A 24,759-nucleotide genomic window follows, 5' to 3' on the forward strand; every position below is an offset into this window, starting at 1 on the left:
TTGAGATTTAACATTTGATATCTTTTTTTGATGAAGTGAACAAAAAATACAAAAATCGAAATGAAAGTATACAAAATGAATCAAACTACACAAACAAACACACAAAAAAAGACTAAGATAGAAAAAAATGTTTATAGTTCACCACCATGAGGGATTTTGGGTCCACTGAACTCGTTATGCTGGATGACACCATCTCCGTTCTTATCCTCTTTCTGCATAATTTCGTCCACCATCTTCTCGTGTTCGTCGTGCGATGGCATCGGTGCGTCTTTCTTTCGATAAATCTTCGATTGGTATCGAACATAATCGGAGATTTCGTCACGGGACAGTGCTTTATCGCCATCTTTATCGAGTGATGTGAAGAGATCGATGGGCACGTAACTGGGTGTGGCGCGACGCAAGTCCAATAAGTCAATAACGAAAATCAACGATGAATTGGCTGTAGAAAAAAAGGAAGAAGAAAAATTACTGAAAAATCCCGTAATAACTGTTGAAAGTAAGGGGATGAAAGATTTATGGAAGCAGTGAAAATATGCAAGAAAAATGCACTGTCACTCGTGTGAGGGTTTAAACAAAGTTTGAATCAAAATACCAACGTCAATATCAATAAGCAAAAAAAGCAGGTGGGCAATCTTGAAGGACATTTTGTCACCTCATTTCGAATGAGGATTAGATTGTTGTAATATGGGGTGCGTGGTGGGGTGACCAAGCCAAAATTTGGCGCCCTTTAAAATATTTTGTTTTCGAAGTCCCCCCTCCAACCCATATACTCTTAGGTTCCAAATAAACGCCCCCCCGCTTGTTTCATTTTTCCAAACCCCTGGACCTTATTAGGACCCCCCCCGTTTATCAATCTCTAAGAATATTTTCAGCTGTCAAAGAGAAGGCCCCTTATTTTGCTCTAGATAGCCTGATTTTAGCCTATTTTTACCTTATTTTTGGGTTTCAGAAGTACAATTCCCAACCCCCAGCGCCTTCACTTTTTCTGGGCACCCCCCTTGATATAGCTCCTCTGGGGGGGGGGCATGCCCCCCCCCCCCTAGCGCTCTGTCTGTATTTCTTTCTTTAATATTTGAAAGTGATTAGTGATCACTAAGTTAATACCTGAAACTAATTCTATAACTACTAAACAAGAAAAGAATGTGAACAACAACTCACGTGGGATAGTTCCTCTCAGTCCTTTCTTTCCATAACCTAACGATGGTGGTACCACTAACTTTCTCTTCTCTCCAGGACACATGTCCATAAGACCTTTATCCCATCCCTTGATGACGTAACCAGTTCCAACCACGAACTCAAAGGGTGCATAACGACGTCTCAGATCAATAGTGGTGTCAAATTTGCGTCCGCTCTTGGCCAACCATCCGGTGTAATGGACTACCATTAAATCACCACGGTTAGATTGTCGTTTACAAATCTTTGGCCGGTACAATGTGATGATTTCAGGCTTTGCTTCAGTTGTTTTGTTGTGTTCAGCCACTGCTTCTTTATGGTGTCTCCTTTCTTCAGCTCGTTCTTTACGTAATTCATCAGCAACTTGTGGGTCCAGAACTAAAGGTTGTGGTCCGTCATCCTCGTTAGTTTCAATGGTGACTTCCTCTGTCTCACCACGAACAAAACAACACAACACACAAAGTGCAAATAACGAGAACAAACTCTTCATTTTCCTTCTTATCTAACAACCACTGCAAGAGATGTTACCTCGCCAAGAAATGAGATATTGTGCGAAACAGTGGCCACTGATAAAGTGAACCAGCGTCGAAGGCGGTAGAGACACGTCGACCAAACATTGTTTTGTTACACGTATTACAAGCAGAGTAAAGATACGTGTTTGCTGAGCATGAAACAAACTGAAGGCTGATGAAACACTTCCAACAAACTTTCACTATCATGCAGCAAATAAGTAACTAAACTTATCAAACAACTTGTTTTCTTGTTTTACGACGTAATTGAGTATAATCCGCAAAAAGCAGTCTAAACAAGGCTCCTTGTCTATCAAGTGCAGTCTTTACTTTTGTTTTGTTTTCAATTTATGCTTACGATAATAAAAAATTAATAATCAATCCTTACTTTACTTTGTTAGAAATTGGTCGCTAATTTTGCTTTGGAAAAATTTAAAAATTTAAAACAAAACATATATCTACGTTGATTTCAAATGAAAAACGAAATCACATACCTTTTCTTACACTGGAGTGACTTCAGAAATTTTCAAATCGATTTTGGGGCCAGCGGGCAACGCTAAGCTGACATGTTTGTAAAATTTTTCTGTTGAAAAAACAAGAGAAAAAGATTTTAACTTTTATTATAATGCTAGTAATCTCTGTCAGCAGCGATTGCTTGCACACGAGCAGCGATTGCTTGCACAGGCCGTTTAAAAATGCAGAAAAAAACGTTTATCCCTAGACTATGTATATCGCAGATTCCCCTTTTAACATTTTAGGCACAACATCGAAATTTAGGGGTTCGCCTTAATTATAGTACGCTTTGCAATGGCGAGTGTACACGGTGTAGTTACGTACCTGTGGTTAAAGAAGCAGCTTTTTTGTGAGAATCGACAGCTTTCATGATTTCTTTCAAATTTCCTTCGATCTCTTCTTTCGAAAAATTGGACTACAAGAAAAATAGAAAGAAATTGTTAATGATAAAAAAACTAAAACAACGAAGAAAAACAAAATCAGTTTTGTTTTGGACACACCACTTCCAAGAGAAACTAATCTTCAAATAAAGAAAGGCCTACAAAGAATACCGCTCAAAACACACATTCACTCGTAAACTTATAATGATGAAAGAACTTACAAGAGCGATAGTTTGTCTCATTTTCCCAGTGTTATCCGCCATATACGTTTCTCCGTGACTGAAGATTTTCAAGGCTTCTTCGATATCATTTGTTGCAGTACCTGCATATATAATAAGGAAATCTTCCGTAAACAACTCAAAACATTCTACCCATAAAACATCGACATATTATATTAATGGAGATATAATCATAAGACAGCAAATATAAGGAAAAACGCAAAGGTATTTACTCCGGATCGAGAGCCAATCATTGTCGGTACAAGAAAAATAATAGGATATAAATAGACTCTGCTTAGTATCTACGTCGTCTGATATCAAATCTGCAGTGGTGCTTTGCAAAATATTTTAAAGCCAGATACACAATATCATTTCTACCGTCCCTCCGTCACATAACATTTTTTTTTGCCCTCAAATTCTAAATTGAGGGATTTTCATATGCAACTTCTCCAAAGAAGATGAGACGATCTTAATATAACCCTAGCGATTGACGCTTACTTCACCGAATGATAATCTCATGAAAATTATATTTGTGGTTAAAGTGAAATTTGTTAAAAACTTGTGTCTTTAAAAAGCAGTAAGCCGTCATAAGATTAACAAACAGGGTTAAACAATTAAAAGATGCATTACCTCGCCTTGTGTTAGGCATTTTGTTGCGGAGTATTTTTGGGAGATGTTTAATGTTGGGAAGAAAATCAAGAGTGGAAATGCAATGGTCGAATTCCAGTTCTCCTTCTTCAACCTGCAAAAAAATCAAATGTTCTTTAGAGGGAAAAATCTCATTTTCAGAATAAAAGTAAAACAACAAGTTCCAACCTAGTCTTTAAAATCTCATTCGAAGCCTTTTCAATTAATTTTCATAGGTCAACGAATGAAGGGATCGAAGGTATGTTGAGATATTCCGTGACCTCAGATTTCCAGATTTGAATTTTAAGGTTCAAAGCATTTTGTAAAGATTTGAAATAAAGAGATCGCTTGGAGGGAAGTTGCTCATTTTCAATTAGCTCCCTCCAATCGCCCAATGTTATTCATTGGATTATCCATCTAGCAACCTTAACATAGACATTGTGTCTTTTTTATTTGATTTATATTTGATAGGTTCGTTATATACACATTCTAACCGCAATTCTTTCCAGATAATTGAGATTAAATTCTAAAATCAGTGATCAGACTGGAACCCTTCCCTTTCAACCAAACAGCTTGTTCTTTTGGTGACCTTGGGGTATTACTTACCTTGGATATAAGTTCTTTTCCACCGACGAACGTAGCACCGGCTCGCTTTGCTTTCACTGCATCTTCACCCTAACAACACAATCATACAACTAACTTCAATTAAGACAAACAAGCCAAAACAAATCGTTTAGTAAGATTTCACATTAGCACAGATCCATGTTGAAAAAAAAAAAAATTCTATTCATTCTTCCTGACAGGAATCCAAAACTATTTTAAAATAATCCACAAGCAGAAAAAACTAAGTTGTCTTCTACAAACAGAGTGTCTATTACTTTTAAATCATTTTGAGTTAACTGTTTGAATCAGGAAAGGTGAGAATAATTGGTCTTACCTCAGCGAATACAAGAACTTTTTGACTTTCAGTGACAGGTGTTGGGAGATGAACAAGACCTTTTAAGACAGCAACTTTATTCTGAAACAAACAATCAATAGAAACCATTATCTTCATGCACATAAAACCCAATTACTTTACCCAGGCTAATTTGGTATCCGATTCAGGCAGGTTTTTTCACCCTGAAACTCCTCCAACATCTTTTAAATTAACATTAGCTATTTCTTACGAAAACCAGTAAACTTTTGAAGAGGCTCTACTGCTGTCTACTGTTCTTATTTTTTGACACTTTGAGCCCATAATTGCTCTATTTCCAGAATGAAACTGATTGGTATTTTAGACTTATACCAGAAGTCGTAACTCCTTGCCAGTGACCCCGCAGAGAAATTTTTAGTTGGCAGACACTGACTTTAGGTTGGTTTGAAAATCGTTTTATTTTGAAATGTAATCTTCACTTTAGATGAATACTTTTATTTATTTGGATTCATGAAAGGTTCAAGGTTTGTTTACTTTTTATTTCAAATTATTTCATTGATTTATTGAGCTGCAATCCAGTCTGGAAATTGAGGCTTGTGCGCCGGATATCTCCGGCGTAGATTTGAGGTTTGAGATCTATGCTGCCTTCAAGTTATCAGCGTGGGCTTGGCCGCTATTTTGAATTTCAATTTTTTTTCTCCTGTACTCGGCAGTTTAGAGGTTGTTCGTAGTACGCGATTTGGCTTACGCGTAACACTTGTGTGTCAGTAATAGTATGGAAAAAGACCTTTTCACCTTTCCATCTGCCATATTGAATTGTATGCAAAAATTATGGTGGCCATGGTGAAATTCCCTTAGAAAGTATGCAAAATATATGCAAAAAGCAAGTATTATTATAAAACTTACATGCATAATTGGCATTATATTAAAGTGTAATCTTGTAGAAGAAAGATAAATCTGCTTCTTTTGAAAACTAGAAATAATCAAATTCGCTCATGTCTTTAGAACAAGCACTTCAAAAAACCATAACATTAGACATAAACTCAAGCTGAAAAATCACCTGCGAAAGTACAAAAATATTCCTTATTCGGCTGACGGTAAATTATTCTCCTGGGAATAGAACCGCCAAACGATCAAATCAAAACATTGATCTGAACCTGCTGAATGTGTGACATCATAATTCAGGGTGGCCACTCAAAAAATCAAGTCAAATTCCAGGACTTTTCAAGAAATTTTCCAGGATGTTTTTAAAATTTTCCAGGACTTTTTATCCTAAAAGAAAAGCATTTTCTCTCGGAACTGAGCTATGTATGTGAAAAATATTAACGCAAAAATGAGGTGCAAAGCTTTTTCTAACTTGCTCCAAAGCAACGAAATAGAGAATGGGCCAATTTGATTTTAACCAAGAAGAAAAGAAGACCAGAGGGCATGAAGGCCCAGCGAATAAAAATATGAACTGAACAAGACTTAAGTAACAGAGAGGATTTGAGCCTAAAGTCGCTAGTACAAGCCAAAGACGCCTTAAACCACTCGCCTATCTCTTATTAGCAACAATGAGAAATAAATCAAAATATTTAATCTTATATACAGAAGTGTTTTGTTCCTAGCACGTGAACAACTGAACACTGAACTGTTCACTGAACTGTTCACATGATAGAGAAATGTAAAAACAACTTTTTTAAAAGAACATATTCCTAAAATGAAGAAAAACGTACTACACGTTTTTTTCTTTATTAGAACCCAGTTTATAAGAACATTTAGGCTGAAATTCATCGAAAAATTAAGAACATCGTAAGAACATGCCCAGCCTCAGTTTGGAAAAAAATGACAAGAAACTACAATTCTTTCCTCTTTTCAAGCAGTTTTAACCAAACTTAGGGATGGATATTCTAAAATCGAGAGTCAAATATTGTCCAAATTTTACCAACTTTAAGAGCTCTTTATTTTGCATGATGTTGTCGATTTAAAGTAGTCCGAAAAATTAAGAACGCATTTAAGAACATTTTAGACTGAAAATTGCTAAAAAAATAAGCACATCCAGGCTCAGCCAAATTTTAGGTGTTCTAATAAAAAAAAACGTGTACATCTGTTATATTCTATAGTTTTAGTAGTTAATTGTATTTTCTCCTTTTATGTTTTAAACCAATAAAGACGATTGCAATTGTTTTTATTCTGCCAATCATGTTCTAAAAGAGACATGTTTCAGCCAATCAAATTTTTCACAATATGTACTAGCCTGTGCTTGAAATAAAACGCGTAACGCCTAGTAAATTGTTACACACTGACACCGGGCAGAATGCTAATGAAAGGCCCACTACGCTAAAGCTAGCTGGGCCAATAAAGAAGATTTGCATAGACAATCACATAGCTTTAAAAAGAATCTTACAAATTGTCTTAGTTGTTGAGGATATTTTGAGGCGACAAAGATTTTGTAAAGTGAGAGTTAACCGTACATTACTCTTGTATTTTTGTTTTTAAAGTAACCAATACGGATTTCGAATTACTTTTCGAGTGAAAAAAATTGGGTTATATGTTTTAAATTGCATTCAGCTAATTGGTCATGGGGCGCACATTAAGATTACCATTCGAAACTGCTAGATTGTCAAAAAAAATTGCAAAACTAGATTTCAAAAAAATTACCAAAATCTTATTGCGAGCAAAGCGAGCATGAAAGATTTGAAAACTTATTTCACCAAAATTGATTTCAGGGCGCAGTTTAAGACGCACAAAGTCCAACTTTTAATAAGATTTAACAAAAAAGTTTTGGCGCCCCTTTCCCCTTTCTCCCCCCAAAAAGCCAACTTAAACAATTTTAGTGGTGCATCATCGTTTTCATCAACAATTGGAAAATATCACTTTTTTAGAAACAGAAACATAGGATTATCTCTTTGAAACGCAACTAGATAATATTTTCGAAGATAGGACGTGATATTTTGAAAAACTTCAATGGGTGTATTCATAAAGCTGGTGTTTTATAAGTGTCTCATGTAGGAACCAGTTTTTAGACGATAATGCTTTTGGCTTTTAGCCAAACTACTCTTGGGTACCTAATAAGTGTACCCCTCGCTAATTAACTTTTTGAAAAATTTTCCACCCATGACATTCTTATTCCACCCCACCCCCTGCTAATTAAGTTTTGGGGAAATGTTTTTGATAGTTCCCTCTTTTGCCCTAATTCTTCTGTATTAGCCTGCTTTTCCAAAGTTTTCCACCCAAGGCATTTTAATTCCAACCTCCCTGATTAGATTTTGAGATTTTTTCCAACCGCTTAATTCCAAACCCCGTCCATCCGTACCCGAGAGTATGCCATTATGTTTGACGATTTTGACAATATTTATGACTTCTACAAACACAGATATTAGAATACAGAAAATAAAAGCAATAAATATCTGATTAGAATACAAATTCCTTCACGCTTGATCGCTTATAGAGAAAGGTAAAATTCCAGGACTAACAAGGAAAAATATTCCAGGACTTTTCCAGGACTTTAACCAATTTTCTGAGGACGCTTTTCCAGGACTAAAACAAAATCCAGGACTTTCAAGGACTTTCCAGGACTTTCCAGGACTAGTGGCCACCCTGATAATTACTGCTTTCAGTTTGCGTGTTTTGAAAGTTGATGTGTGTACTCCGTCATCGTGGAATTTTTTAATGGCATGAAAACAGAATATGCTGTCTTTTAAAACAAATTTCTAGAAGGCTTTTGTTGTTCTGTAAATATTTCTTCTTGGATTACGAAATTCCATCTTTTATTGTTCTAATGATTGTAATATTTCTTTATAAAATGCTTTGTTGTCTTTTAATCTTTGTGTAAACTTGCATATGTTTTGCATATTTTCCAACTAAATCCAACCAAAAAAGGTGCCGTAGTATAGTGTAGTCGACCTTGGCTTCTGTGCAGGCGGCCAGGGTTCAATTCCCACTCACGGCAGTTCACTTGGCAAGTGAACGTTCCTTCGCCCGGGTTAACCCGAGTATGGCCTGAGCTGGCCCGAGAATTCGGGCCACACGCGGACCACGCACGGGCCACACTCGGGCCAATTTTTGAAAACATGATTTAAACAGGCGTGTAATTTCAGGACTGAATTTTTTAACATTTTCTTTGAGAAAAACTTGGTTTCTCTTAATTATATTAAATATATGAATGTTGTAAATTCATATAAATATTAAATGTCTTATTTGGTATGAAAACATTTATAAATATACTTAGGGTGGAAATATTTGCTAGTAAACTGGTCCTGGTTTTAAACTGAAGCGTGTCCACGGGAAGCTCGTAAAGTTTTTTTGAGTGATATAAACAAAACAGACAAATCTTATTTTGTTTGACTGGACATGCTGAATCAATTTAAATATGGAATCTTCTGAACATGGCCCGAACATGGCCTGAATGACTAGGGTCATGTTCGGGCCAAAAGAATTGATAGGGTCTCTTGGCCCGAACATCGTATGTGAGGGGAATACACCGTTTAGGAGTGTCGACTGCGCACGCGTCAATCCAATTTTCCATTGTTTTGATTTTAGCGATCACGGAAAATTCACTCTTCTCCGCAAAAAAACGGTAGGTAAACATCTGGTTCTCATAAGGAAACATAGCAGAAAAACGGTAGGTAAAGAACTCCTTTTAATCATAACTTCTTTTCCTCTTGATGAATTTTTGTGAAATTTTCAGGAGAGACTTATAAGATTATCATTGATATCATGTTCAAATATCTAAATCATTCTCTTTAATTTAAAGGAGAGAAAAAAATTCACAATGTTTACATTCCTCTAACCTTTCACAGTACTAAAGTGCGCATTTTTACCTACCATTTTTACCGGGCCTCTGCAATGGAGTACCGTGAAATAGCGAGACTCCTAAACGGTGTATTGGGTGATAGTCAATTCAAAGTGCGGACGGGACGCTCATTAGAAAGCGTCTATAGTTGCGAGAATAGGCCTCTAAAGCCTCCTGCAACTCAACCAAATAGAAATAGAAACTACAGCTTTTTTGTTCCTGTACTTTTGCATACAATTCAAGACTGCAAGATAGATGGCGGGATGGAAAGGCGAAAAGGTCTATAGAACTATAGAAAAGTCTACCTATGTATACCTTCCCTTCTCCAAGATTCATATTCAGCAATAGATCAAGTTTTTCATTACCAAACAAGTCATAAGCTTTTATCATATTGACAGCATCATCCACGGAGTATGTTGGGTCAACCTGGTCAGTCAAAAAATAAACATCATCTCTATCTTTTTTGTCTCTATTTTTTCGCTTCAAATACTTCTTTGGTATGACAGAATAAGGTCTAAATTTACGTGTCTGAATGTAGCTACATCCACAGACGATTGCTGTCTTCTCAACCTTTTGAAGCAAGCAAAGATTTGACACTGTACTTCTCAAAATGCTCACAAGGTTTCCATGTGATCTTGCTGCAGAGAACGCCATTTTGAATTTTGTTTATGAAATGAATTTGGGTGGCTCCGTTCCACTTTTACCCAAAGGAAAACATAAAAGACAAACCTCCAAAATGTGATCGGCTATTGCTCATTCCGACATTTTACATTTTCCGGGGGTTTTGCTGTTTGGGATTGTTTAGGTCAGGGTTGCTAGTAACGGCTTGTCACTGTGCCGGGTGCATACTCGGCGCCTTGGGCCCCGCAGGGTTGCTAGTAACGGCTCGAATTTCAGTCAGGTTTAAAAAAGGGGTACTGTTACCCATATTATAATAACATTACCCCCGTATTTTGCCAGTTTGGTATAAAATGTTATGAATTGCGTGGTTTTGCTGTGCGGCGATGGCTCAAGGGATAGAGCGCTGGCTTCCGAATCTGAAGGTCTCTCTTTGGTGGTGGTTCGAATCCCACTCGGTGCGAAAATTAGACTGGTCGTAATTGGTGGTCAAATGATTGACAGGTATGAAAACTCAGTCAGAAATGAGACACTCAGAAACTCAGACAGTCAGAAAAGAGAAAGACGGGATCAGAGATAAGGATCACATCTCGGAGGTTTGTATCTTACGTTTTCCTTTACCCAAGAGTCCGGAATTTAAGGCCGGTTCTCGAGACTCGGAAATCCCGAGTTATTTTTTCGTGTCACACGCAAAACTCACGTAATAGATTCCGTACGTATAATAATATAGCTTCTTGCTTAACCTCGCTATTTAAATCTAAACCAAGTTATAATATGTATGACGTCATTTTTAGTAAATTTTAGGATTTTAGCTTGAAAGATTTCGCTTACCTCTCTAACTTTTCGACCTATTGTCAACTCTGTTCTCTTGAAATGAAATAGTCCAATTTTCGGGTTAGTTATTCTTTTAACTTAAGTTTTGGAATTCAGTTATTCCTATCCTATCTCGCACAACTTGCTAAATATAAACTCGAAAAATTAAAGGAAGCAGAAAATAAAGCTGATATTTTCTAACTCGAAAAGAAAATTATTCGGGGTTTCCGACCACTACATCAAGCAGATCCCTGCCTGATTGACAAAATAAACTCTCTAAGCTCTTCAAAAAGTTTGATCAAAATTCAAATCAAATTTCTAGGCACTGGCTAGTTTTTATCTGAAATGCATCGTATAAATTTTGAGAAAAACTTTTGAAAAGGTACCGGAAGCCCATAAGTAGATGCGTGGAATCAGAGAAATCATGACTAATTTTTTCAACCAACAAACTCGTCAAGTCCCTTCGTTTGCTTTCATATGATAGTATGATCTATTTTCAGAAAAAAAACTCCAAGTTTGAAAGTTTTACTTTGGAGCAGGTTTTCTGAACCAATCGATAATAAGCTGATGACTTCTACCGTGAAAAGCACAGGTCAAAATCATATATTAGCCTCCGTCTCAGAACGCGGTCAGAAAATTTTGCGGATAATTTCACAGCGAAAATGCATCCAGTGAAATGTAAGTAATGTATCGTGATTCAAGTCGACTGACATAATTATACACATAATACATGTTACAAGTTCTGCCTACGGATTCTCAAGCTCGGCTATAATAAAACTATTACATGTTAGTAGCAGACCCGACTGACCAATGTTATGTAGCAGGTTGAAACATGAGTTTCTGCTGGAAAGATGCAGTTTGTTTTCAAGTTAAATCCTCAAAATAAAACAAACTGTGTGGGTTTCTTTACTTCCAAACAACCTACCAATAGTTTTGGAACACTCCATAATAAAGGAAGATGGCTCTCTTCTTGTGGATTGGCTTTCTGATACCCCATACAAACACGATGTGACATGAAAGTGAAGAGACATGATTTGTTGGTTCTTGTTTGATTTGTTGACTCATATATCTCATAGCAAATGGGATAGTAAATGACTTTTCATGTATTGCTTGGCTCTACATATGATACCTCTAACTTTGAACACCTCCAGAATGTTGAAAAAAGCATTTTACGAGATAAGTTTCAATTATAATTTTCATGGAAATTTTTAATCGACAGATTTGGCTTGGTGTCAGTTTTGTTTGGTTGATGTTTGGTATCCTGATCATTAAAAGCAATGAAATGCCACACAGTCACTCTACACATGATGCCTCCAGCCATGATTGGTATCAGAATGTTGGAAAAAAAACATTTTACGAGAAATTGTTGATGGAAATTATATTGACTTATTTTTACAATTTTGGCGGTGTGGGTTTAGTTGGTTGATAATGTTTACAATGTGGGATGGTTTTCAAAAAACTGTTATATTGATTGTTGTTTGTTGGAATTGATTACCAACAAAAAAGAGAACCTTTTTTTGATAAATACTTTATTTTTTTCATGAATCGAAAAAACCGTGTGGATAGTATGTCTTGTAGTAACCAATGCAGTGTCTGTTTTCAAATTTTGAAAGCTCTATACCTACTGAATTGAAGCTCTGACTAGCTCTGTTTTTAAAACTTTGAGCCATGTTTTTTTCTTTGTTGCTATTAAAGATAGATTTAGACAGGCAGCTGACGACATCTAAAATCTGGACGACTTTGGGACAAACGTCGAGTTGATTTTTCTTGTTCCCATATATCTACTGATCCTAAAAATTTTACTCGGCGTCCGAAAATTTATTTAACGGACATGTCCGGTAGTAATTTGTCAAATGATGACGTCACCACCAAAAGTGAAAATTTGATTTCAGCATATAATAATGAAATATATACCATTCGACGCATTTTTCGATCTAGATTCTAAATCACATCAGTCTCAATAGGTAAAAATTTAGATTTCAAAAGTTATGACTTAAATTTGACATGTGATTTTGGTCAATCATGACCCTGTCACCCCCTAAAAATGTCAAATTTCAACGTCATCAAATCAAAAAACAATTTACACCATTCGAAAGCTCGTCAAAAACTATATAGAAGACAATTAAACGGGTATATTTGATTTCTCAGCCTAACTCGAGAAAATTGAGATCGTAATTCCTTATAAAATGAGGCATTTTTTCAAAAATGACGTCATAGAAAAGCTACGGACCTTAATAACTTTTCATATTCAAATTTTTACTTATTGAGATTGATGTGATTTGAAATCTACATCAAAAAACGCTTCGAATGGTGTATAAAACTTTGAATTTTTGCAACATCAATTTTTCACTTTTGCTTATGACGTCATCAATTAATAAATTATTCTCGGACACGTCCGGTAAAGATTTTTAAACACGCCGAGTAAATTTTTCTGACTCTCTAAACTATAAAGATTTCAAAATAAGTACTCAATATTTGTCCCTCGAATTTTCACTTATTCACTTTTTTTGATGTCGTCAGCTGCCTGTCTAATTTTTAAATTGTCGTAATGTAAATTTATGGTAAAGTTTTTGAGTTTAGTTCATCAGTAGTACATACAGTAGTATTTTTTCAGTAATCCTTTCTTGTAAATATAGTAACATTTAACCAGACTCATTGCCCTCATTATATTCGAATTTAAATTTTTTTAGGACTGATAAGTACATATTTTTAAACACCAAAACAAAGCAAACAACATGCCAGTTCTTTCTGGACAAATACATATGTATACTTTTATAGTTCTATTTTAATCAACCCTCTCAACTGCTGATCTTTCAACTATCATTTAGGAGTATAGAATGGGCTTCCATAGTACCATTTTCTCTAAGTATTTTGTGCAAATTTTCAACAAAGTAGACTTCTTGACTGTCCTTGTCCCTTATGTTAAAGTTGTTCTGATGGAGGACATTGCTATTTTTGGTAGCCTTCACATATCAATAAGGAGCTTTGGTGTAAATGTTTTTTCTGATGAAATCATACTAATCTGAAACTATTAGGCCTTTATGAACTTTCTAGAACAATAATCTTGCTCCAATCTTGAGAAACACTGGAAAAATGGGTTAGCATTCCCTGCCATAATTTCACAGATTTCCTCTGCTTTCTGCTTGAAAACGCTGTCGTATAGCCGAAAACGAAAGTGAAACTGTGAAAACGTCCGCAAATTCGGGCCCAGTCCTCTTCCGAGACGGAGGCTAATTGACGCTGTGCCGACGAATCGAGATTCTATTCATCGCACAATTAACGAAGACAAAAGTAACCAAGACGACCATCCAAGATCTTGGATGAAGACATTTATAAGGTAATATTTGCTCTTCATCTTTGATTCTTTTTACAGTGATTAGATTGACACATGTGCCATAAAATTTATATTATTGGTCTTCAGAGGTTAATATATTCTTTGAAAGCTTAATCTCTGATACTCAGGGTAGATGACCTCCTTCTTAATAATTTTTTCTATGTGATTGGGCGCATAGTGTAGACATTCGGATAAATAACGAGGTTGCTCACGGGAATTTCTAACCCTCGCGAGCAAGCCCGCACCTGACAATCATTTTTTAGCCAAATAATCAGTCAGTTTTGCTTTTCTTTTCACTTGTGGTCCTGAAAAAAGTTTATAAGGTAACAAAAAAGACGAATTTTAGTCGATTTTTATGCATTTTTTTAATTGAAAGTATTAAAATACTGGATTTTCAAGAGAAAGGAAAGTCATGACTCTTGACTCTCCCACCCGCTAATCAACCTGATCCATTTTGGAATACTGTACTGTGTCAACACACCGTAAATGATTCAAACTCTCGCAAATGAATACTTCTTGCATCATCGCCTTATCCACACGGCCACACGGATGTAAAAGAAATGTACAAACATGCAAGAGCCGATCACTCATAGAGATTTTCAGGACTCTTTAGTTGAGAAGTGACTCTTATTCCAACCTCGCCCTGGCAAAAAAGGATTGAAATTCGCTGACGTCAGCGAAAAAAAAGTTAGATTTCAACTATTTTTTCGCAAGCTTTCATTTTCTGGAAGATCATTTTTTTCTGCTGTTACCGTGGTTGCATTGACGTCACAGCTACTAAGAACCAATCACATACCTTAATCGATCAAAACATTAGCTCATCGATGGAAGATGTGTATAAGTTTCTGTTCATGCATTTCTGACCCTCCTCTAAAAAGTTGAAAAAAATGGCTGATGCCAATGGTAATGGAAAGATTGATGAGCCAGGCACCAGGCTGATCGAAATTGGAAGAAGGAAGCATACAGATGATGGATGGTTTATATAAGAAGGTAAATGCTTTTTTTAAAAAGGGATCCATTCATTTCATATATACTTGAACACTTTTCATTTTCCATGTATCGAAGGTGGTAAAACCAGAACTTTTGTACAAAGAAAAAAAGAACAAGAGTTGGTGACTGTTAATTTGGTTCCTCTAAAAACTTTGAGATTTCGTGTGAAAGCCATGTGATTTTTATTTTTAAGGAAATTATTAAAAAATTCCTAAAAACCTGTAGAAAATGGTCTGTTTAGTTTAGTACCTCGTACCTCCCCCACAAAATTCCCAACTTTCTTGCAACTGACAAAGGCTATATGATATCTATAAAAGGTAAAATTTTGGGAATTCCCAGTGCTTATCCCTGTAGGTTTGTTTTTATACAAAAATTTTCACATTGAATTTGTTGTCATCTTAAGGTGGCAGAAAAACTCTGAGATCTGGAGATTTGGTTCAAAACTGTGAGCCTCACAAGAAGTTAAGAAAAATGAACAAGAAATTACTCGTAAAGATTTTGGGAGCTGATTTCTGATTTTTTACGTCTTTAAATGTTTCACTTTTATCTCAATTCAAATTGTTTTGACTTGGGAATATGGAAGATTTTTATTGTCAAAAACTGATAGTTTGATATCTCTGATAATACAGTAATCCATTCTTGGTTTTCATGTAACTATATTGCTTGACCAAATCTACACGTGTATTTCTTCTGAAATCGAGAAAAAGTACCAGAGTTTTTTTGGAAATGTTTGTTTCAATTTATCTGACAATTATAAAGACAAGGTGAAGCGTGATGCTACAGATCAAATCTGTGTTTAGACTGGACTCACCAACCTTTATGATAGACATTAGGTGATCAGGATGGTCCATTGAATAACTGATTACTACAGCATAAATTACAGCTGTTGCCTTAAGATGAAATAATTTATTCTGTTTTGAATGAGGAAAACTCGTGTATATATGCAGAAGTAATTTCCCTTATTCAATAGAACATAGCGTTAGCCTAAAGGTCTATCATAAGGGTACAGCCTGTTTATTCTGTTATTGAAAATCTATTTTGATCCAAAAGACGCATCAACGTGGAAGTGTATTTTTTAAAGAGGCTTAAAAATGTTGTGTCTTGACACTTAATTGTGTTGTTAATTCTAGTGATAGAAAGAAACAATTTTCAAAATATTCTTAATACGAGGTTTAATCTTTTTTCACTTTTCATCCTATATTATATTACAATCGGATATGATGCTCGTAATTGGGCATATAAATTCTTTCTGGTGCTATGAAGGGCCTTTTAGAAAAAAGTCAGGCAGGTTATTTTGGAATATTTTTGTGTGAGTCAAATTATTTCTACAGTAGGAGAGAACTTAACAAATCAAGCACATTCATATGTCAACAAGCTCTTAAAGAGATCAGAAAATTTCTGATCTTTGAAATATCCTATTCCACTGTTTTCATTCAGAAAAATCTTTTTACTTCTCCAATTCTCAGAATTCGAGGAAATTATAACACACTATAAACTAAAAGAGCCCATATATTATGGATGAATAAATCATCAAGATCAAGAACAAGTTTAATATAGCAATATTTTTTGCAGGAACTAACTTCTGTGGAACTAATGCGTTTTTCGGTGTCTACTCTTGTGTTTAATTGTAGGGGTTGGTGGAATAAGCAGGGGAGTTGGTACTTTGGGAGAAAATCCATAAAACGGGGAGGTCAATATTAAGTGATTTTGGGGTGTATTTCCCAAAAACCCCTAGGAGAATGAAGGTTTTGGTTTGGGACTTTTTCAGGAAAATTTCATAAAATTGGGGTTCATTATAAAATGATTTTGGGGGGATTTTTTTCCCGAAAAATTGCAAAGTGACCCCCTTTAACCGCAAAAGAGTACTGCGAAAATTCGTTCCACGGAATACAATGTTTATACTAAAAATCCTCCAAAGCCTCTTGGAATATGAAAGGGTTTGAGCAAAAGGTGGGTGGCAACCGTGAAAATCATTTCCGCAAAATGTGCCAAGTAAAACCTCAAAGTATTTTTTGTAACAACTTTCCGAAATTGAGGTATCAGAATTTGAAATTTTTTAAAATGGGTTATTACAGGACACATTGAGTTTAAAGCCCGAAGGGCTAGAGTTCAATCTCTAACCTTTCTCAGGCAAGAAAAAGTGAAGCCTTAAAAAATGCGCCGCATTTTTGACGACAGATTGAATCTAGCAATTCCTTTGTTTACAATTGATATTTTTTTCTAAATTTAGGGGTAAATTTTAGTTTCAATCTGTCATTTGTGTAAAAACCAGGCGAGCCGCTCAAGGCTTCAAATCCTACCAAGGAGATTGACTTCTAGCCCTTCGGGCTTATACTTCATTGATCCCACATGCCAAATATTACAAACCATCTGATTACACTTATTAGGGAAAAGACTCTTCCAAATAGGCTAGAACTTTGTCTGCAAAGTAGTTATTTTTTCTGACAAAGAGCTAAATTGCTGGTTTCAATTTTCATGCAATGCTTTGAAATAAGCTGACTTGAAAAAAATAATATTTGCGAGCAGTTTTTTTTTAAATGCACACATTTTATTATGCTTTTATCAAAACAAAGAATTATTGCAATTATTGCAGACTGTATCTTTATAAAGTTAATCATAAAGACTGGTGCGTCCAGCCAAACACAGATTCGATCTGTAGCTCTCACTGCACCATATTAAAATCATCCACGCCGCATTGTTAGCTTCTTGAATTATATAATATTAGTGAAACGGGGACTCAGTCAGAAGGCTGTTTATGCAAACATAATTTACAGAGACCCCCTTTATTCCCATCCATCCCCCTTTCTGTGAAGGAATTTTATCCCCCTCCCTTTCTTACAGAACATTCGTTTTGAAGGAAACTTGCTCTATGCACCACCAAAATTATTTAAAGAGTACAAAGTATATGCAGCCATTACAATGAAACTTTGCTAGTTTATCAACCTACACTTTTGCCATCAATCACATTTATTCTTTTAAAGGGGACATAAAAGTAGTAAAATGTAAACATTGCGCAAACCACATGTCATTAAAGAGAAAAATTAAAATCACATGTCCAAAACAGACTTGTAAAACAATTGAACAATCAAAATTAGCCATATTTGGGTCGATTTTTTATTTTGACATGTGACATTTGTTTTCATTTTGTATCCGCTGCATACAGTTTGTTTACAAATTTTCCAAGTCCTGTAAGTCCCTTTAAACAAACTGACCATATTTGTATATAATCAGATTGGCCAAAATTTTCAAACCCCCTTTATTATTTTATTTCCCTAAATTCTCACCCCACCCCAGTTTTTTTTTGGCAGGATTTGTACTGTGCCCCCTAGAAAGACCCAAGAAAAGTTGGCGTCCTCTTTTAATAGGGGGTAAAAGGGGGTGCAAACTACGGGAAAATTTGAAAATGCAAAGCCCAAGAATGTTCAATGAGATTTATTGTCATCTCACACCCCTGACCCCCCCCCATCAACTTTTCTTGCTTTCCAAACATGTTGGATTATGTCCTTACAAAAGTACAGTACAACACCAACACAACAAGCAAAAATTCAGTTGCAATTTTAATGAAAATGCTGGGCAGGGGATACACAATAAATTTGTATAGTGGATAAACAATAAAATTGTATAGTCAATAGTGGCAGTGGTAAAATGTAAAAGTGGTAGGCTAGTCTCCTTCCAACCTATCTGCCTACTTATATATCCGTAAAGTTACTTCTTACTTACTTATGAAGCTTTTTCACATCAAACATTATAAAGAAAAAGATCTACCCAGTCTTTAGTACAAAAATAACAAGATAATAACATTTCATTACATATTGACTGAAAGTTTGACTTCGAAAACTGTTTGTTTTTTTAGCAGACAGACAGCCTGCACTTCACATCGATTTACATATAGACGCCCACACGAAAAAAATGCTGACTCTGTCATAATTTCCCATGTCGGCGAATAACAACAGATCAAAGGGAATACTAATGTTGTTTGCCAGGGCGATTTGCTACATCCTATATAAAAAGCAAATCGTCATGGGGACGAGGTTGACTCTTATTCCAATCCAGTAAAGGGGACTGCAGCAAACGGGTTGTAAGCCCTGCTAGTGTCTATAAAATTAGAAGGCTTCATCTGAGGGGTTAGGACACTCTCCAATCTCCTTTAAAGTCTCAAAAGACTGAAGAGAGGAACTGTTCTTGTTGTTCTTGCATACAGTATACCCATAGCCATATACAGCAGAGAGAGCGTACACGCGCGGGCGATTAAATTCGATCGCGCAGGATGCGGGTCAAAAAATTCCCGTGAGCAGTCTCGTTATTTATCAAAAAGTGTAGTGTAGTGGTCATCGTTCAGGTCAGGTTTTAAGGTCAGGGTTCAATTCCCACTCGGTGCTGCAATTCACTTGGCAAGTGAATGTATATTGGCCCGGGTCAACCCATACCATGTGAGGGGAATAGGGTACCATCACTCTGATACAAGAGTATGGGGAAATATGCTGGACATTGAATGTGGTGTGGTGATGGTACTGATATGTTCCAGTACCTGCAAGAACGCAAGGTTCTCCCGTACTATGCGAGTATCATCATCATACTCGCGAGCACAGTGAATGTTTGGTAAGCGCTGTGATTTCCCTATCTAGTGGTAGGAAACTATCCCGGGATAGGGCCCGGTCCGATGATATCGGAGGGTCAGCTTCTCTCTTCTCTTGTCCCCACAGGTTAATTTTCAGCCAAAGCGAAACTGTGATGCTCATGTTATTTAATTTGAGGGTCGGATAGCCTTGAACAAAAAGCTAAAATGACCACACAAGATCGTACACAATTGAACTGACGCAAGACTTGAATTGTATTAGTGCAACAATTTGTTTTCATAATATAAAATTTAAAACACGTTGTTTACACAGTTACACATTATCACCAAAAATAATCTACGCTATAAATAATCTAAAAATCTATAAATTTCAATTTCTATAAAAATAAAAACTATTCGACTGACCATCGTGTCAGTCATTCTCCTATGTAATTCAAAAGTTTCCTTATTAATATGAATACCGTATTACTTCGAATAAACGTCCCGGGAGTTTATGAAAATTGTTTAGTCTTTAGAAGGGGCGTTTATTGGAGGGGGCCTTTTAAAGGAAGGGGGTGCTTATTAAATAATTTATAATCGAGCTCACTTAAATTATAAAGTCACTGGGAACCTCATTTTCTTTTATATTATACTTCCTTATTTTACTTGTTTCAAATAAACACCCCTCCTAGAAGGTGTTTATTTGAGGGGGGGGGGAGGGTTTATTGAAAATTTCCCCTTTAAAGAGACTTAAAAGTTTAGTAGAGAATGATAAAAGAAGACGGAAATTTCTGAACTCTCCTCAATACAGGGCGAAATTTGCCGGGTCAACACATAAATATAGACTACAGTTTCTACGAAACTAAAACTTAACTATACAAACTAATATTTTTGAGTAGAAAAAATAAAATTGATAAAATTAATTTGATTTTACTTTCTTATCATTTCTTGCATGGGCATAACAGAACACACCGAAAACAGCAACGAACGTTCCAAGGACGTTGATAACTCCAGTTGGTTTTTGATACCGAACAAAACCAATGATGACCTTTGTGAGTGACTTCCCATTCTCCATGACGGAGTATGTCAGTGAGGAGCAATTGGGCAATAGAAACCCTTTGAGTGTATGAGTTACAGTACTCAAACATCCTTGGACGAGAAAAGTTAAAACGAATTCGAGTGGTTTTTCATGAAGCATCTCACTGGCCATTAATACTGGCAAATCCACTACAATCCAGATTGGAAGAATCATTAAAAATGCAAACATGTGCACGTTTGAAAGAAGGGCTAATGGATGCAATGATACGTTATGATATGATTGTTTGAGATAGATATTCTGTGATTGCGATGCACAAACCATCAAGAATGACGTCAACAACCCGTTGTAAACAATTTTGGTCTGAGTTAAAGTTGCACTTACTGCGCCAGTGATCATCAGAGGCAATGAAAAGTAAACTCCATTAGAATAGCTTGCACCGAAACAAAACTTCGTGACAGTGACAACGAAAATAGGCGACATAGCTTTGAGAGCTTCCATGAGGGGTACAGTTAGAAATAAAGCAGTGTAATGCGAGAAAGTACTGACAGCCACTTTAAAAGCTGCTAAACATAGCACTGGCTTTATGTGTGATTTCGACAACAAAATTTGATCTGCTCCTGCCAAATATGCAACCAATGCAAGTCCAAATTGGTTAACAAACATGTGACTTAATGATATTGTCAAGGGGCACGGATAGTCCAAATAAAAGTTCTGATCAACAACAGTATGGCATGTACTGAAAAGGTACCAGCTTAGTGCACAAAACACCAACGATTCCCCCTCCATCTTATCTTTCTCTGTTTTTTTTCTCTAAAATAAAGTGATATTTGATATTACATTTAAATAAGAGAGATGTAATATTGAATTTAGTTCATATGAATTGAATTTACTGTAAAGATCATTTGAACTCTGAATTTAAGCTGATATATCTTAAATGAATATAAATATACAATGTTAATGACTTCAATAAAAACCACAGAGAGGAAAAAATAAAACAAGCTGGATGTTTTTAGGACCTACCTGATCTATAGAAGAGAGAGATAAAAAAAAAACACAAAAAAACAGTGTTTTATGGACCTACCTGGAATAGATCCTTACTTAATAAAACTGAAACCCTATCTAAAAACCTAGAAAACAGTTAGTAAAATCACTAAATTGCCTAGTAAGCTATATAGTCAGTCAGTCATTAAGCTATTCACCTGTCGAAAGTGTTCCATGGTACCAAGTATGATTAGAGAGAATCATATGAACTGAGGAATCATATGAACAGAAAAAAATCAAATAGGTTTCTTTAAATTTAATTTTCTGAATTTTTTGACTGGATTTTTCATTTCATACTTAAGTTAGTCATACTTAATTTTATAATGAAATGGACTTTTAAAACCAAATTCAGCTTTGAGCTTGAAAAATTCCTTCAATTTTTTTTTCTTGAACTTTTCATTCTCCAAATTCCAAATCAATAAATTTTCAGCCATTAGTCTGGTTAGTCATCTAAGTGACTTGAAATTCATAGCACACCACCATTGATTCCATCATTTCATTGACCAGCACCATGCATTTCATCATTGCATTGACCAACACCATTGATTCACCAAAGCCGTCAAATCTTTCAGTTTATTCACAAACACAAATTTAATAATAAAAACGATTGGATTTATTATCTCCACAGTCATATTCACCAGAACGATCAGATCCTGCTGTACAATCATCAGATTTCCGAAATTCTTGAATAGATTAACCAGAGTCGTTAGGTTCTCCCAAAATCACTGGAACCATTAGCTCTGGCACAGAAATTTACAAATGTTGATAGTTCGACACCTCAGGGCCACCATTTTCAGCTTTTTCCCCATTGTTACTTCGTTACTTTTTCGTTACCCCTCGTTACTTTGCGTTACTTCATCGTTACGGACCGTTACTTCTTGTTACTTGTCGTTACCTACCGTTACTTGTTGTTATCTATCGTTACCTACCGTTACCACTTTTAGTAACAACGTTTTCACGGGTTGCATCATGAAAAACATTCCAAACTTATTCAAATTTACACATGAGCTGCATTTTAATATTCTTTTATGACTTACAACATATGTTTACTTGAAAAAGGTTCTGTCAAGCTTGAAATATAAAACTCCAACATTCAAATGCTCCCACTTGCTCCCTGACTGCTTGACCTGACTGGAGTCCGACCTGACTCCTCCCATCCATCTTGAAAACCTTAAAAAATACTTTGCCATAAAGAGAATGAAATTTAACTTTTAGTACCAATTCTATCCAATATAGAGTAGTTCAAACATCGTGCAGGTAGACGAGGCAAAAATTCTAAATCAGCCGCAGGTTTAGCCTGGACTACTGGACTTGTTAATTTATTGGGCGCACAGGCCCCGACAAAGCCAAAATCTTTTCGTTCAGTTGCTTTTTAAAGGCCCATCTTGCTGCGTGGGCTGGGCCAATTATTAAAAAAACTAGATGGTGAAATAGATTACGATCTGGATATCCAGGCGTCACCCCTTACAGCAATTTACCCAAAAGGTGTTAATGCTGTTTATAAGGATTCAACTTGATATCCGGCAAAAGGTCTATTTTGTCATGGCAACTATCTGGTCTGCAAATAGGGAGTGATGGTAGAAATCAATTTTCTTGAAACCTTCCCAAAAAAGGCCAAACCAAGTAAAATGAAGGAATTTAACAAAACCCCTCCCCTCCAAAGGCCCTACCCCCCCCCCAAGGGGCAAAAAATCTTTTTACCAAAACATATATAATAGGCATATTATATATATATCCCTCAACTTTTCCCAGTTAAGTTGGCTTAGCTCCGGCGTAACATTTCCCTCCTTTCCAGACTGGGATCAAAGTTGGCTGTAAATTGTAAATATGACCCAAAACGTGGCCAAAGCTTATCTGTATCGGTTGTAAATATATGGCTCCGGCATGCTGGCATGGCCAACCCAAACAGAATGTTCAAGGTGATACTTTTTTGTGGCCTGGGCATGGTCATTCTGACATCACTTCAATTTTTCAGCATTGAACAGCCGTGTGGTGACAAGAATCTTAGTATGGAAATTAGAATCTCATACAAAGAGACAAAACAACGGTAGTAATCAATTCAATTTTGATTATCAATAATAGGCACTGCTGTGATCACATAGAGGACTAATGAAACATAGTGTTAGTCACCTTTGGAAGAACCCGAGAACGCAACAGTTCATTCAATAAAAGATTACTCTGGCATATCAGATTTCCTCCCACCTACCATAATTAATTCAGACATTCAATGATTCAATAAAATAGCTGCTCAAGAGCAGCCGGTGGCAGATTTTTCTGAAATATCTGTTCTTTTTTTCCAGGAGAGTAAATTTTATTAATAAATCCAGGAGAGACTTTCCTCAAAACACCCAGGTAAAATCCAGGGGTCACCTTAAAAACGTCTGTTCTTAAAATCTAGGAGTACATTTTAAGGAAAAACACATACAATTTTCCAGCGGACAATCTGTTCAAAAAAATCCAGGAGCTAAATTGCGAAAAAAGCAACCCGATGCCAAATTTTTTTTCCAGGGAGCTTCATAATTTTCTCATTTTCTAGGAGCATTTTAACTTTCTTAGCGAATAGCTGTTATATTTTTCCAGGAGCATAATATTTCTAGAAAACAGATATACATTTTCCAGGAATTCCATTTTTTCCCAGAACAGATGATATAATTCAGGAGAGCCCAGGGTACAGAACAGATAGTTTTTTGCGAAGCGAATATACATGAGCGAAGCAGTTTTGCTATAGTGTGTGCGTACCTTTAAACTCTATATACCAGGGAAGCGCAGAAGGAAAATGAAAATTTAGTTCCCATCTGTTAAATGTAGATAAGTATTTCGTTCAAGGTTGTGTTTCTCGTTCAAATATAGGTATCAATCTCGGTTTGGTAGATGGTTTCGTTAATAAAGTTGATCTTTACGGCACCGAAAATGTCCGAGTTAGGGCTTTTTTCCAAAAGAGACATTTCGTCGTTTCCGTATATTTTGTATCTCTTCCTTCACCTATGAGACCGCTGATTGGTTAATATTTTCGTACTATCAGACAACTGATTGGTTGATATTTTCGTTGTTATGGTTTCGATCTTTTTATTTTTATTTATCGAAACCATTTTGTGAATTTTTTATTCGAAGAATATTTACTGGAAAAATTTTATCGACCTGGAAGCTTCTGGAAAACTCTACCAACTAGCTACCAGTTTAGTGAATTTTTTGCTCTGCTGTGGCGATTATCATTTGGAAAAATCATATAATCAGTTTCATCCACCATAACATTTTGGATTCA

General features: G+C 35.9%; 2 protein-coding genes across 3 annotated transcripts; both read right to left on the reverse strand.

Annotated features, from left to right (window-relative positions):
• On the reverse strand, nt 1–9,803 carry LOC136798274 (peptidyl-prolyl cis-trans isomerase FKBP14-like). 2 transcript variants are annotated; one of them, XM_067054856.1, is made up of 8 exons: nt 9,423–9,803; nt 4,358–4,438; nt 4,027–4,095; nt 3,424–3,535; nt 2,797–2,897; nt 2,520–2,610; nt 2,177–2,265; nt 351–439 (listed from the first exon to the last, which is right to left on the reverse strand). In XM_067054856.1, exons 1-7 carry the CDS (start codon nt 9,759–9,761, stop codon nt 2,183–2,185), a joined length of 876 nt encoding a protein of 291 aa, XP_066910957.1. In that variant the 5' UTR covers nt 9,762–9,803; the 3' UTR covers nt 351–439; nt 2,177–2,182. The 2 variants fall into 2 exon arrangements, with proteins under 2 accessions (XP_066910958.1, XP_066910957.1); XM_067054857.1 differs by lacking the exons at nt 2,177–2,265; nt 2,520–2,610; nt 2,797–2,897; ... (2 more) ...; nt 4,358–4,438; nt 9,423–9,803 and adding an exon at nt 1,159–1,784 and having other exon boundaries at nt 1–439.
• Nucleotides 9,804–20,313: 10,510 nt separating this feature from the next.
• Nucleotides 20,314–21,287, reverse strand: LOC136798256 (solute carrier family 35 member E1-like). Its single transcript, XM_067054836.1, has one exon. The coding sequence runs from the start codon at nt 21,240–21,242 to the stop codon at nt 20,337–20,339; it is 906 nt and encodes a 301-aa protein (XP_066910937.1). The 5' UTR covers nt 21,243–21,287; the 3' UTR covers nt 20,314–20,336.
• Between the last annotated feature and the right edge of the window lie 3,472 nt (nt 21,288–24,759).

The sequence above is a fragment of the Clytia hemisphaerica genome, unplaced genomic scaffold (genome assembly GCF_902728285.1).
Source record: "Clytia hemisphaerica strain Z4C2 unplaced genomic scaffold, Clytia hemisphaerica genome assembly, whole genome shotgun sequence".
Classification (NCBI taxonomy): domain Eukaryota; kingdom Metazoa; phylum Cnidaria; class Hydrozoa; order Leptothecata; family Clytiidae; genus Clytia; species Clytia hemisphaerica.